The sequence below is a fragment of the Phoenix dactylifera genome, chromosome 6, assembly GCF_051530095.1.
Source record: "Phoenix dactylifera cultivar Ajwa chromosome 6, Ajwa_hap1_PhDact_Kaust_v1.1, whole genome shotgun sequence".
Classification (NCBI taxonomy): domain Eukaryota; kingdom Viridiplantae; phylum Streptophyta; class Magnoliopsida; order Arecales; family Arecaceae; genus Phoenix; species Phoenix dactylifera.
Window position 1 is genome coordinate 34927675 of NC_143195.1, and position 14592 is coordinate 34942266.

General features: G+C 43.0%; 1 protein-coding gene across 1 annotated transcript; it reads right to left on the reverse strand.

The window, feature by feature from the left end:
- Window positions 1-7883: 7883 nt before the first annotated feature.
- LOC103704628 (BOI-related E3 ubiquitin-protein ligase 1-like) lies at window positions 7884-9737 on the reverse strand. Its single transcript, XM_008787989.6, has 4 exons — window positions 9398-9737; window positions 9210-9295; window positions 8735-9093; window positions 7884-8643 (listed from the first exon to the last, which is right to left on the reverse strand). Exons 1-4 carry the CDS (start codon window positions 9445-9447, stop codon window positions 8125-8127), a joined length of 1014 nt encoding a protein of 337 aa, XP_008786211.3. The 5' UTR covers window positions 9448-9737; the 3' UTR covers window positions 7884-8124.
- Between the last annotated feature and the right edge of the window lie 4855 nt (window positions 9738-14592).

Here is a 14592-nt window from a genome sequence, read left to right on the forward strand (position 1 = left end):
CATTGGCTTTCTCAATTTTATTCTACGCATTGGTCTTCATCAGAAGTTCGGCATGGCAATCTATCGTTGCAAGAAGTAGTCACAGGTTGCGTCACCCTCTCTCTTTCTTCTTTTTCTTTCTTCCTCCCTTCTTTCTTTCTATTTTTTTAATTAATAAAAACAATATTTTATATAATTCTAATACAAGTACATTCTGTCAATAAAAAAAATAAAAAAAATAAGAAAGGAGGAATGTTCTCTGACCATATAATTTTTCAAAATATCGAACAATAAATTAGACGATCCAGTGTAGCACTATTCATCGTCTTTTTTTTTTCTTTTTTTTTTCCGCCCCCTCCCACCCGTCTGTGTATTGTCAAAGTTCTATCAATGAGATGACATGGATGTAACCAAAGGTCTCGCATCATGAGTCATGTCACATGGTACGATCCTGTATGATCATGCATCCTATCACCAGTAGCTGCCGGGTCATTTGATCCCATGATTTACTCCAAACCACACGATCTAATATCGCGAAACTAACATGGCAATTCGTGTCTGCTACATTTTTCCATTTCCTATTTCTTGTGGTCACCACTTATATAATATTATTCACTTTGGATAGATGGCCAAAACCATGCAAAGCGGTCATAAAAACTTCCTCACTTTTCATGATCAATGAGAATTCTACGAAATTAGACGAGCGATTCATTGAACAGTTCCTTCTCTACTTGTTAATTTATTTTTGATGAAAATGGTTCATAACATGAAAATGCATCCTTGGCGGATCAAAATGAGAATTCTTTTGAGATCTTAAGATATATATACCATATGGTACATAACCTATCATGCATGGGGCTAATGAGCGCCTATAAAACTCGAAATCGTAATATGAGTAAATAGCATGGAGGTTATAAATAGTACTTTGTATTTTAGCTGTTTAATTACATGCCTATATGAGATGTGCAGCAAGTGAACGTGTCAAAAGTGAGCAACCTTCAATTTTTTTGAACACGACGGAGAATAATAAACATCACTTGCCATTCGAAGAAGCAGTTAACCACCATCTAGTTTGCTTAATTATAGTAACTTGTCATGCATGTCCTATCATGCTATTGTATCATAAACAAGCCATGGTTATATTTTGAAGGTTTTGAAGGATTTTTCTAGGACTATGCTTGTTGCCTTCATAAGATAAGGATACAGACTCCTCCAAGTATATGACAAAAGAATATTTATTCTATAGATATAACATTGTTAATCTCTGCAAAAGGACCATATTCATGGGAAAAGCTTTCTCAATTTTTTTTCAGGTTGCTTGCTACCTCACATTTCCCACAACTTCAAAGTGCGCATAACCTGCTATTCTTCTTTTATGTTTCCCCTCTATTTCTTCAAAATAATATGATGTTGAGATTTGATTTGACTTCTATTTGTAACACATGGCTGATTCTCTACTTCAATTTCAAAACAAAATAAAGGCTTCAATTCACGTCTTCGAGTGACAGTTCCCTAACTTTGCCGCTGGTCATGTCATGATGATATTAGGTTCAAATCAATTGCCTCCAACATAGTAGAGTAAGTCACACGCTGCATCGTGTTTAATGACTCCCACATGGGAAGGGCGTAGAGTAGTAAATTTGACTAAAATGTATTTGTAAAGAGGTTTGAATGATTCGCATGTATGTTTGCTTTATGAGTCCCATTTCTCTAGTAGAAGTTTGAGTCGGTTTAGACGTCGTTTCTCGAGAGCATTATAATTGTGTGGCGGACCGGCAACACGGCTATTGATATGTTCCATAACTGCTCCTAGCAGACTATTGTGGTGATCATCGAGCTTAGAGGAACTGTTTGGATCTTGTTAGCTATGTATTCTAGCATGGAGTATAGGGAGCAGCAAATCCTCTAGAGTGAAGTGTCCAACCTAGCCGAGCAGAGTCTTGCTTCGTTGGTGACTGGCGACTTCAATTATATTCTGCGTTTACAAAAGAAGAGAAGGGGTAAACCCTTCTCAGAAAAAATTGGGATCAGAGAGTTTCGAAACTTCATTGAAGCCAGCGGATTGGTGGATCTCGACTTCATCGGACCCAGCATTACTTGCTGCAATAACCGGTTCGGGCATGCCAGGGTTTGGAAGAGGATTGATAAAGCCTTTGCCACAGCCGCCTAGATCTAGCAATTTTTCAACTATCATGTGCATCACTTACCTCGCATGGCTTCTGACCATTGTCCTATTTGGATTTGCATTGATACCAGTATAGCCTATCATTCACTCTTTCAGTTTGAGAGAGTTTGGACTACTAACCCACGTTCGTGGGAGATTGTGAGAGATGCCTAGGCGCTGCCAACCTGGGGTGATGCCATGTACAAGGTGACCCATAAGCTGCAACTTAAGAAGCAGAGACTTTGGAGTTGGAATTGGGTGGACATGAGCGACATCTTCAGAAGACTAGAGGGTGCTGAGGCTTCCATTGCCGATCTATAATCGAAGGAGAACCAGAACAGGGGGTAATCCCCAAAGGAGCTGGCAGAGCTCAGGAGGTGCCTAGCAGAGCACCACTCTTTGCTCAAGCAGTAGGAGACCTTTTGGCACCAAAAGTCAAGGGTTCAATGGATCAAGGAAGGGGATAGAAACACCATATTCTTCTAGACTCTATCCCACTAGCTAATGAGAGTATTGATCAATATATTATCAGTGATGCTCCGGCCACCCACTTCCTGTTTGCTGATGAATGCTTGCTGCTTGTCCGAGCCACTAGAAGGAATGTGGTAATCATTCGGAGAATCTTGGAGCAATATTGCTTGGCCTCAGGTCAGCTGGTGAATTTGGCAAAGTTTGCTATATGCTTCATCCTGAAGGTCATGCTGCAGCTGTAGGCCTTTGTGAGAGATTGCTTAAGGATCGGAAAACATGTTGGTGACCCATATCATAGGAGTTTTTGGTTGACAGATTTAGGTGTCCAGATAGCTTCTTAGCGACCTACCACCAAGACCGAAGTCGTAAACAGCGGAAGCCACCTCGGGCGCCGTGAAGCCGGCTCGTTGCTTGTCCGAGCCCTAAAGTATTGAGTGGAAAGCTGGCCTCTGCACACCGGAATCGAGATGGTCGGGACTTCTTCCTCATTTCGGTTCGCGCTGACCACAACTCGGCATCTCAGTTCCTGCACGCTCGATTCCGATACCAGGCTGGATGGTGTTGGCCTCGACAAGCTGGCCTCCATGCAGTGGGTATGGCAGTACCTGGGTGTTCTAGTTTTCAGGAGGTGATTGCGAAGAGCTAACTACAATGCGCTCAAGCAAAGGATTCAGGGGCATCTAAAGGGCGAGCAGCCCAGAGCTCATTCCATGATGGGCAGACACCCTAGTGATATCAGTGCTCATCTCTACATTGATTTATCTTATGGCTCATACTATTCTCCCAAAGCCCTCAATGTTGAAGCTTGAGCAAATGTTTAGAAATTTTCTCTAGGAGGAAAATGACAGAGTTGGTAGAGTGTACCTAATTTCTTGGGGAGCAATTTGTCTGCCCCTGTAGGAAGGCAACATGGGAGTCACTTCGTGCTGACCAAGAGGGAGGCCTTGATGGCTAGGCATGCTGCGATATATCTTCTAGAGCCCGAGAGCTCGGTCATGCGAGCCAAGTATGGCCCATGGACGTCTCCTACTGCTGTGCGCGCTGGTTAGAACAACTCCTTCATTTGGAAGGAGATTTGTGGTCACGCTTCGGTGGTCATGGCCAACGTTAGGTGGTCTATTGGTGATGGGTAGGCTGTGAGGGTAAAGTGCAACACCTGGTTATCTGACTTACCCTTGTCTCAGTGGCCTACCATGGTCCACACTAAGGTCAACGTCGACATGCGGATTTGCAAGCTATTCACCCCAGGGAAGAGGAAGCGGAACACTACTCTTATCACCCATCTCTTCGGTGACAAGCTAGCTGAAAGGATCACCTCTACTCCGATACCTAGGGTTAGCACTATGGATAGGAGGGTTTGATAGATAACTTGCAGTTTAAAGGCGAAGACTAGGGACCTATATCAGGTGTATCGAGCTGAGACAAATCAGAGGTGGGACTGTGCTTGGGTCTAGAGATTGGGGGCCCACCCCAAGGTTGCCTTGTTCCTTTAGAAGGTGGCATGAGATTTCTTTCTTACTAGAGATGTGCTGAGCAGACGAGGGATGAATCTTCCACCGACTTGCGATGTCTGCCCTATTGAGGAGTTAGTGGTTCATGTCCTCTTTCAGTGCCATTGGGCGTTGCAGGTGTGGGGGCTCTTTGATGCCTCCCTATTCTTCCTTCAGTTGGCGACACCTATTGAGGCCTTCCTCTCCTGCCTAAGGAATTGCACCGGGAGAGCCCCTACCAGAGTTCTGGTTAATAGGATCACTAACTTGGTGTATCACATTTGGCTTGCTAGAATTGATCATGTCTTCGAGAGGAGCAGTTAGTCGCCTAGATTCATTGTGGAGAGGGCCCTTGCTCAAGCAACAGAAGTCATCCATTCATCCTCTCTCTGAGAGCCAATGATAGCTCAGGACACCTGGGACTCCTTCTCATCTCCTGCAGCAACCGAGTTAATCTTCATCACTTGGGAGCCTCTACACCCGAGTATCCTCAAGATTAATTTCGATGGCAATGTGAGTGATGGTGGCAGTAGGAAAGGAGCCGGATTCGTCATCAGAGTCCCTAATTTGCGTCTCATTGCTATCGGGGGGAGTCGGATCTATGACACCTATGTCCCTGGAGTGGAGCTGAGGGTGGCTTAGGCAGGGTCAGTTAAGTAGGATCTTATTTGCAGGCAATCTTCATCCACTTGAAGGACGACTTGGCCACTGTTATTAGTTGGATCTGTGGACAAACCTTGAAGGTGCACAGACACCCACTACTCCTGGACATCTGGCAGTGTGCCAGGGAGTGTACCGCATTCAGGACGAGTCATGTTTACCCCAAGGCAAATAGAACATGAGACTAGGTTGCATCCTCTGTAGCCGATCATTCAGGCGAGATGCTGTGGATGATCGATGCGGCTTTGCCAACTCCGTTTCGAAATATTTTATTTTCTAACTCTTATGGATGTATTCATACTAGATATATGTGATTCGTCCATCCTAGCAAAAAAAAAAAAAAAGCTTGAATTAAGCGAACGATGGTGCTAAGTTTCTTCAAATCAAATAGTATTAATTAAGAAAATTACCCTTCCACTTGCCGATGTTCAATAAATCATAAAGGAATCTCTCTGCATGCCACCTCATTCATCTCAATTGATGTTTGCCTAACTTTTTTCAAATCCTTCTTGTGAGGGGAAAATAGGATCAAATTGAAGCGAGCAATGGTCCCATGTTCACACCATCTTTTTAATAGCTCTAGAAGCATGATGCGTTGCATTACAAATGTGCTACATTGACAATAACTCCACATTGGTGGAATATCTTGATAGGATTCAACCTTATATTGGTACACCTCAGGAACTGATTTTTGCTGACAAGGTGAATAGGCAAATAAAAGTATGTCACCTAGTCATCGACTGATCGTTCGTAATATAAAATTTAGGATACCTCCTAATGGATGCTTTTTTCTTTAATGAAATGCCCAAAAAAAAAGGACAACTTTGACAGCAAAGTATAAAACTTAGAATATTTCCTAATGGATGCTTTGTTGTAGCCATTGTTGCCGTCGTCTTTAGCAAATCTTTGAAAACCAAGCTATGTGTCAAACGGGAAATGTTGACACGAGAACCTATGCGAGCTGCTACCTCTAACCTCTTTGCCCGTTCCCCACTCCGCCCATTAAAAATAAATCAATCAATCAATAAAATAGAAGTCTATGCACACTCGTTGGCTTGGACGAGTTACTCTATCAGTTCCCAAATTTTAACACGTTTGGATATACTTACATCCTTTTGGAAATAACAAAGAATCAAATCCATACATAGATGTTGTGAAAATCTATATTGAGATGGGAGATTACATCTAATCAGCTTTTTTCCTTTTCTTTTCTTTTTCTTCAATTTCAGGTGCATCATGAATAGGAGAACTACTGATAAACTGACTATAATGAGCTACTACTTCTATTTTTAATTTCTGAAGCTTATCCTTTTGGAACCCACATATAAAAGTAAGAGCAAGCAAAGCCTTAGACAACTTTGACAAGCTAACTCAGAAGATAGTATTCGAGAGGCACAGGATTCCATTGAGATAGGAACATAAATTATTAAGATGCAGGCTAAACTTACTCGGACGTACCCACAAACAAATAGTAATTAATACCACTTGGCAACTTACCAATCGAACCCAAACTCACAATGTTTTTCTTTTAACTTGGTTGATGACCAATGGAGCCCACAGCACCACACCATGCCATCTCATTGGTAGGGCCCGCCCATGTTTTGAATCGCCGCCCCTGGCTTTGAGATTTGACACACCTACAAGCTTTTATGTTTGCCGTCGTTCACCACTGGGCACTGGCTCAAACCTAGCAGACGTATCGACCCCGGAAATCATGAAGAAATTTGGAAGTTTTCTTTTAGTTCTTCGAAAGTTTGGTTTGCCTTACCCACCAAGTTTATGTGCTCATCTACCAAAAAGTTTTAGGTGGACACCAGCTTAGTTTGCTTCACCAAAAATTTTTCCATGTACACAATATTTAGGCCTTGGGCTACCACGTACGCTTTGGAAATGTTGTTAGTTCTGGCCCGCCTATTTCTCTTAAAATGGAAGATGCACCCAAACTTTTCTAATGCGGTCGTTTTCTTATGCTATTTTCTTCTTAAGTGGTTAATAATGGTAATAAAATGAGGATTTTAGATTAACGAAATGGATCCATGGAAGGAGCTTACAATAAATAAGAGACCTTTTAGTCCACACCTCTTTTCCATTGCAGATCTTCTCATGAGCGTAGAAATTATGTATTAAAAATAAATGTAGGCTATATAAGAAAAGGCAAAGTTTCTCTTGCATGTCAAAATCAACTACCAATCCACATAATGAACTAAGAAAAAATACAAAGAAAATGCACCAATGTAACCATCACTATTATTTTTGTCACTGCATCTTTTGCTGCCACCACAACCACTACTATTAACTTTATGACCGTTGCCATCGTTATCCCAACACCATCCACCGGCCTCGGAGCACGAGGACGACGGCCAAAGCCAGCCTCACCCACCATTAACATCCCACTACCATCCCCACCGTCCAACCACTATGACGAAGTCACCAACTTGCAACATAAGTAGTGCAAAATTATAAGGTGCAGCGAAAAAATTTATAATACAAATGCATAAAGCCTTCTAATCCCTGCATGACATCATCTAGCTTTAGCCCTATCCAAGTTCACAGTGCATCCAGTCCTTCCCAAGTCACGAATCTTTATGAGCAGTAAGTGACCAGATCTTCACCATCCAATTAATGGCCCATCATCTATTTCTCTGAGCCCACCCCAGGTTGTGACATCCTAGGCCCGGCCCGTTATCTTTTATTAGGTTCGTTGTCTCCTTCCTTCGCAGCCGAACACGTGTGAACGGGGACAACCAACCCCATTAAACGTCCGCCGAATCGGTGCGCGGCCGGAAACCATCAGACGGCCCATACTCGGCCCCCCTTCAACGGCCGGACGCACCACGTTCCGGGGTACCGACGCCCTGCGACGCCAACGGGGCACGTGTACGGCTCTACTCGCTCGTGTCGCCATCTCCGTTCCGCTCCGCTCGCGAACAACCGATCGCACGGATCGCCGGCGGTGCCTGGTATCTTAACCGCACCGGACGCCAGCGCCCCACGGCCAGATGGAAGGCGTGGGTGCGGTCACCGCCAATGCCGGCCGCATGCACGCTAAATGCTACTCGTATTACCCCGCCAAACTTACGCCCAATAAAAGAATTAAAGGTACGCTTACCTTCATCAAATTTACACCCAATAAAAGAATTAATATATAAATTTAATCTTTGCAAAAAACAGAAAAAAAGAAAAAGAAGAGATGGATAACTGTTCATCTCAATCTCAAAACAGTAAAGAGAAACGATGAGTTGTTTCCTTCTTCATTCCGCTTTTTTTCTCTCTACTAGTTCTAATATTTTATTTTTCCTTTTTCTTTTAGTCGTTCTGGACGGCGGGTGATCGAGGAGCGGTGACGGGACTCGTGGCGCCTCAAGAGAAGAAGACTTGGACGCTTCCGGTTCGGAGACAGCGGCAGACGGGGCAGGCGTCGCTAGCGGCGGCGGCGGCGCAGGCGGAGCAGAGGCAGAGGTGGCGACAGGGGAGGAGCACCACAGAGACCGGCCGGTACCGGCACGCGCGGCACGCCCGCTCCGGATCGACCCGGTCCGGGTCGACGTGGGCCGATTGGGCGTCCTCCGCCGGCAACTCGCCACCGCACTCCTCCGCCTTTCCGTGGGGCAGGGCGGCGGCAGCTGCGGCGGCCTGCTGGAGCTGGGCGTGGAGGGAGGCGGCGGCGGCCTGCTCGGCCATGGCCTTGGCCTGCCACGCCATCGACTCGGTCCTCAGGCGAGCGAGGCGGTCCTCGAGCTCGGCTCTCCGCCGCGCCGCCCGCTCCACCTCCGCTTCCTTCTCTCGTAGCCTCCGCGCGGCCGACTCCTCCACGGCGCCCAGCAGCGCCCGGTAGTGCCTCTGCCGCCTCTCCGCCAACGCCCGCCGCAGTTGCTCTCCCTGCCACAATAAAAATCCGATTTTTAACTCTCTCTCTAATGTCGAAGAGAGAGGAAAAGCCCGGAAGAGAAGGGGAGAGAAGTGTGACTACCTGGGCGTGGAGGAATTGCTCGATTTCGTCCTTCTGTTTGTTGATTTCGGTAGCGAGTTCTTCCGAGAGGAAGGAGGAGAAGGGGAGAGAGGAGGAAGAAGAGGAGAGAACGTATTGGTTCTGGTTCTGTTCTTGGTGCTGCTGCTGTTGGTCTTCGAAGGCCAAGCGGAGGCCGGTGGAGACGAGCGGCGGCGTCTGGCTCTGGAGCTGGGTGAGGCTTATAACAGTCGGGGGAGGAAGAGGCGTCGAACAAGGCTGAGATTGCAATGAAAAGAGGCTAATCGGGTGGTTCTGCTGCGCCGGGGCCGCCATTGGCACCGCCGCGAGCTCTCTTCCCCTCTTCCTGGGATTCCCATTTACTGCCACACGAAACCAAGCAACCCAATCTCCTCTGAGACGCCGCCGAAGAAACAAACAACAGGAAAGAACCAAACACAAAGAGAAAACGGAGGCAAAGATGTCATCTTTATCTCACCTCCATCGGAGAAGAACACTGCGGATTGATCGAGGAACCCGGGAGGGGCCTGGGGATAATCCATTTCCTTCCTCTCTTGCTCACCTCTGCATCAAACCAGGAAACCACTCAGAAAAAATCCCGAAAAAGTCGAGCTTTGGTGAAGAAATCCAACAAAACGGGAAGGAATTGAAACAGGGATCACACACCTGGTGCCAAGAAGTAGAACGTTGGAAGGGTATTGCGCTTGAACCGCCATTGCGAATCCCAGAGAAGAAAACGGGATATAGAGAGAGAAAGGGAGAGAGTGCGAGAGGTGGGGAAAGAAGCAAAGAGGTGGATTCCTGAGAGCAGGGGGTGGGGGGAATAAAGGGGGAGAAAGAAACGGTGGAGGAATCGAAGGCAAAGCCAAAGAGGCCAAAGGATAGCAGACTACTCGTTAGCCCTCGTTCTCGGCTCTTGTTTTCTCTCGCCCGCTCATCGGATTTCGACGTAGAAAAAAAAAAAAAAGGGAAAGCGAAGGAGAGAGGGAGAGAGGGACGCTCGAAACGAACGAATCCGTCCAACCGCGGACGACCTTCTTAATGTGTCTCTCCTTGCACACGCTTCTCACGCACACCAGACCACGAGAGAAAAAAAGGTGGGCTCTTTGTGAAGGGGAAGGTGGAAGGTTACCACTGATAACCATATAATTTTCTTTTCGTTGGAATAATAAATCCATTTTCCTTAATTGGACATTGTGATTTAGTTTAGATTTAGTTTTAATAATAATAACCATTATGGGGCATGTGGGGAAGTAGGGAGATGAATGGGTTGTATGCATGCATGCACGCATGCATGATGACTGGCTGGCCATTATTTTTTATTATTATTATTTTTCTCCTATGTTGGAGTTGAAGGTTGGTTCAAACATCCCAACAGCTATTTTCCTTCTTATTTCCTTGCCCTAGAAAACCAAGAAGTGGGGATTAAAATCCCCAACCTAACCTTGGTTGGTTGTTGTTATGTGTTTCATTTTGGATTTTTATATTTTAGGTTGTTTTCCTAGAGAAATGTTGACTAACATAATATTTATAAATTTCTAGCTCGGATTAGCAAAGAAAATCCTAATTGAATTTGGTGTTCTGTAGGCATGCCATTCTTGCTTATACATTATGGTAGGTGAGTTTAATTTAGAATGTCGCCCTAGTTTATAGTACCACATATGTCCCTTTCTTAGTTTTTAATTTAGTTTACTTTTTCTGATGAAGAAAAAGATGAAAGTTTGATATATGTTTTCCACCTATATTTTTTTTGTAAATTTTTTTTGACAATTTTGAATTGAGTAATGCTAGGAGGTTCCATTATATGTTGAGCAATGCCCTGGGGTTTTTTGCTTTTGAATCTTTTGATCACATGTTTGTTATAGATTAAAGCAAGATTTGTATCAACTAGTAATACTTAATGCACAGGTGCAGTTATTGCTGATCCATGGGCTAAAATATATTTGGCTATTAGAGTAGTAATGACGCTATGAAATCTAATAAGGAAATATGTAATTGGGAAACCAAATCTTTATCGAGTAACCGAAATCTATTTAACTAGATAACTTATGACATAAATATGACAAAATTGTCGCCATATATGATGCAAACTTTTTTTTTATCGTGGAATATTGTGCCATCTGACAATGAATCCTCGCACATGGTATTAAATTACGAAAAATAAGCGTCATATGTTATTATACAAATTCACAAGTGTCTTATGTTGTTATTAAAATCTAAATGGACTGCCATATTAAAGTCATTTAATTGACTCTTGGTCCACCCATTTGATGAGACTATTCCGCATCAAAACTGTTCTTTAACAACCAAATTACCACTCCTCTATTTTATTCTCAAAAAAAAAGAAAAATTCATATTCAATATTTGTGTATGATTATAAATTCATATCTTCCACACCTGCATTGCGCGATATCAATTAATATAACTGCTTGCACAACTCAAACTGAGTAAATAAATAGTTTAATATTTTTTATTAAACAATTTCATGCTCAACATCATGCTTATCTTAATCGCTTTAGCATCCCATTTTTCCTAAGAAACTAATTCGCTCCTCACCAATTTCTCCTTTTTTTTTTTTTTCTTTTTTGCTCCAAAACAAAACCACTATCCTCTCCCTGAGGCAAAACCACAAAAAACCACAAAAAAAATTCCAACCTTGCTTCTCGATGCTGTTAATGTCATAAACCATTTTCTAGAAACCATGATGTGTCAATGCATCTAGATAATGAGCCAGTTCTACTATGTTTTATACATACCTTACCCGAGTCAAATACACCATTCTGGGTCATTGACAATTAAGACCTGATGGCACAACAGACGTATCACTAAGGACCCAACAAGAGGACATAGGGCCCTGAGATTCCCACCCCTAAACATTAAAGTGAGGACAAAGGAAAGGCAAAAGGATGGCTTTCTTTGATAAGTTCACAAGAATGAGTAAATGGCATGTGATTCTTCCAAGGAGGGGACCCTTCAAGGACATAATAAACTTCCAAGGTGGTTGTTGTCATGCCCACACCCACATATAACCATCGAATCGGTCCATGCAAGAGCGGCCCATTCTGATTAGTATCCCTCTATCCAATTTGTTGGCTGTACCCCAAAAGAAAAAAAAAAAATTAGCATTTTTGTGCGCTAAGAATGACAATATTTAACTATTTAATCTATTTAATTTATTTTAATCTATTCTAGATCAAGCTAAATTATTTGTTTAATATAATGATCAGATTTTCATCTAAATTTTTGATCCATTTGATAACACAGATCGGATTCCGACCAATAGATTTTTCATCTATTCTAGGCTCAAATCAATTGCCGCCCTGTTGTGCAATCAATAATGAAGCATAACAGATAGAAACAAGAGGGGTGGAAAAATAAAGAGAGATTACAGACAGAGTTTGATAGGTATGGGGAGAAAATAGGAGGGGTGGAAGGAGCCGAGAGTCACGCATTTCCTGGGGTTTGGACCCCACAAGAGTGGCGTTTCCTGTTAATATTCCAGACTCTAGAGAATGTGAACGGGCAAGGCCCCTTCTATTTACAGTGGCACCTCTCTCTTGTTTTTTTTCACATGAACTGATGGAAGAGCTTTCCTTCACCGAGTCTTTATTTATCATGTTTGTAACTGTTAAATTAAAGTTATGCATGGAGTTAATATTTCTTCTCATTTCCATAGGAATAGATCGTTCTCGTTTTAAATGTGCTTTCGTTTTGGTAATACTAACATGCCGTTTTGTTTTCTAATTCTTGCTACGGAGTTATGAACCAGTGAGCTCGAGCTACTCTTATGGATGAATCGAGTTTAGATTGGTTTAGATTCATCTCTAACCTTGCTTTGTAACTTTATGTCTTAAGCAAGGTTTAAGATAACTACCCTTATAACGGTTTTAGAGACCTCCAATTACAGTAGCATACACATAGCGATCATTATTTGATGCTCTGAAAAAAAAAACTACAATTTTGACTACAAATTATTACGTGTCCATTGAAGAAATAGTTAATAATATCTACGATAATGAGTTTTTTTTTATTATTTTTTTCGCAAGATCGTTGTCCCCGTTATAACGGTAAATAGTAATTTTGGAGGGGATCCGGTATCCAAGGATGGCGGTGTCGTTGAAACATTAATGCCGACGGGTCCCGCAACCTGTTTCTGAGTGGGCCCCACTCGGACATCCGGCCATGGAGGTAACTCGTCTTGGACGCGGAGGCCGAGATCTCCCCAACCTTGCCAAAGATCGGTGTGGGTCCCGCCATTTTCCAGCCAAATAAGTCTGAATTGTGGGCCCACAGGGCACGACTCACCAAGCCCATAGATCGTTCGATGGGCTCGTAAGCCGAGTCCCATGCGAAGAACTAAGGCTCGGAGCCAACTACGGGCTAAGGAGACCAAGCTCGTTAAGGATTAAAAAGTTAAAATTATTGGAATCTAATCCCGGAACAATTAGGATATGTGAAAGTCTTTGTCGAGCCTTACTCCATCCTTTTGAACCTTCCAATTGGCTTACAATAGATGGTGTGTAAGAGCAGGTAAGCTTTCCAAGATAGCCAATCTAATTACTGGATGCTGGATATGCCTATAGCTACAATATATGCAGGATATGGTTATGTCCTCATATTGATATTCTCGTGCATATATATGATTTAAAAAGTGTAATATACCTGCTCCAATTTCCGCTAATGCTGGTGGATTAGACTTTGAAACTAGGCTTTTAGACAATAGGATGACCATGGGAAGATTACTGGCATATTCGGATCTTGGAAGCATGACATGAAAGTTCTCGCTTGATAAAGAACCAAAAAAAGCATATAAAGCAAGAAATGGAGAATACCAAAACATTTGCTAATCCTGTAATTTCAAGATCTAAGAATTCTATAAAAATGTTGGTATCTCATGTATGGACATATAAAGAGATAAATGTTGTCCCGATTTTTTCGAGGAAAAAATGTCATCCAAATTTGGCCCCCCAAGAAATTGATGTCCTTGATATAGTATAAGATATCACACATATGGTATACCTAAGGAACTAAATCCCATTCAAGGGGCTTTATGGACGTTCAACTACGGTGTCTGCTAGAAATCCACTAAGATGTCAGGATGATCAAAAAAAGAAAAGAAAAATAAAAAAAGGCAGGAAGAGAGGTCATTGATCTCATTATGAAGTCACCTTAACTCATATCTAAGATCTGAACTAGACCAAACATTAATCCATGCAGCATAACATCCGTGCCTTATTAATGTAGTCAGCATCAAAACCACCTATTGCTGAGTTGCCGTTGCTTCCAGGTTGCTTAGCGGCAAACCAACTGATATATATGTGCCTGAATACAAAGTTCAAAGCGTTGCTTTTTGACCCGTTCGACTACGTATTGTAGAGAGCTTTATCCAATTTCTCGTGAAAAAAAACCCCCCTTACGTAAGAGATAGATTCGACCAGCTAAGATATAACTTTCCCACTTCACGACCTTCTAACCACCACCCCAAATACGTATACACTCCTTTGATATTTAACCTATTCTAAAGCATCATAATAAACGTTACTTCATGCTCTCGAAACAAAACAATCCATGTCACGTATTCTCCTCGCAAGCTGATGGCATGCAGCAATCAACATGGTTGTTGGCTACACGGCACAGAAGCATCTGTTCTTCCTTATATTGATAGAAATAGAAATAATAAGGCTGAACATGGCCACTTGTCCTGGTGGTGATGGCAGGTTTGAATCGATCCCAAGCTGACCAAATTAAGGCCAAGTAATCCGTATGGCTTTGTCCACGTCAGGCTCTCCAACCATCACTTATGCATGGGGCATGACGTCTGTCGCATAGTTTCCCTCTTGTACATGTCTCATTGTGTGGTG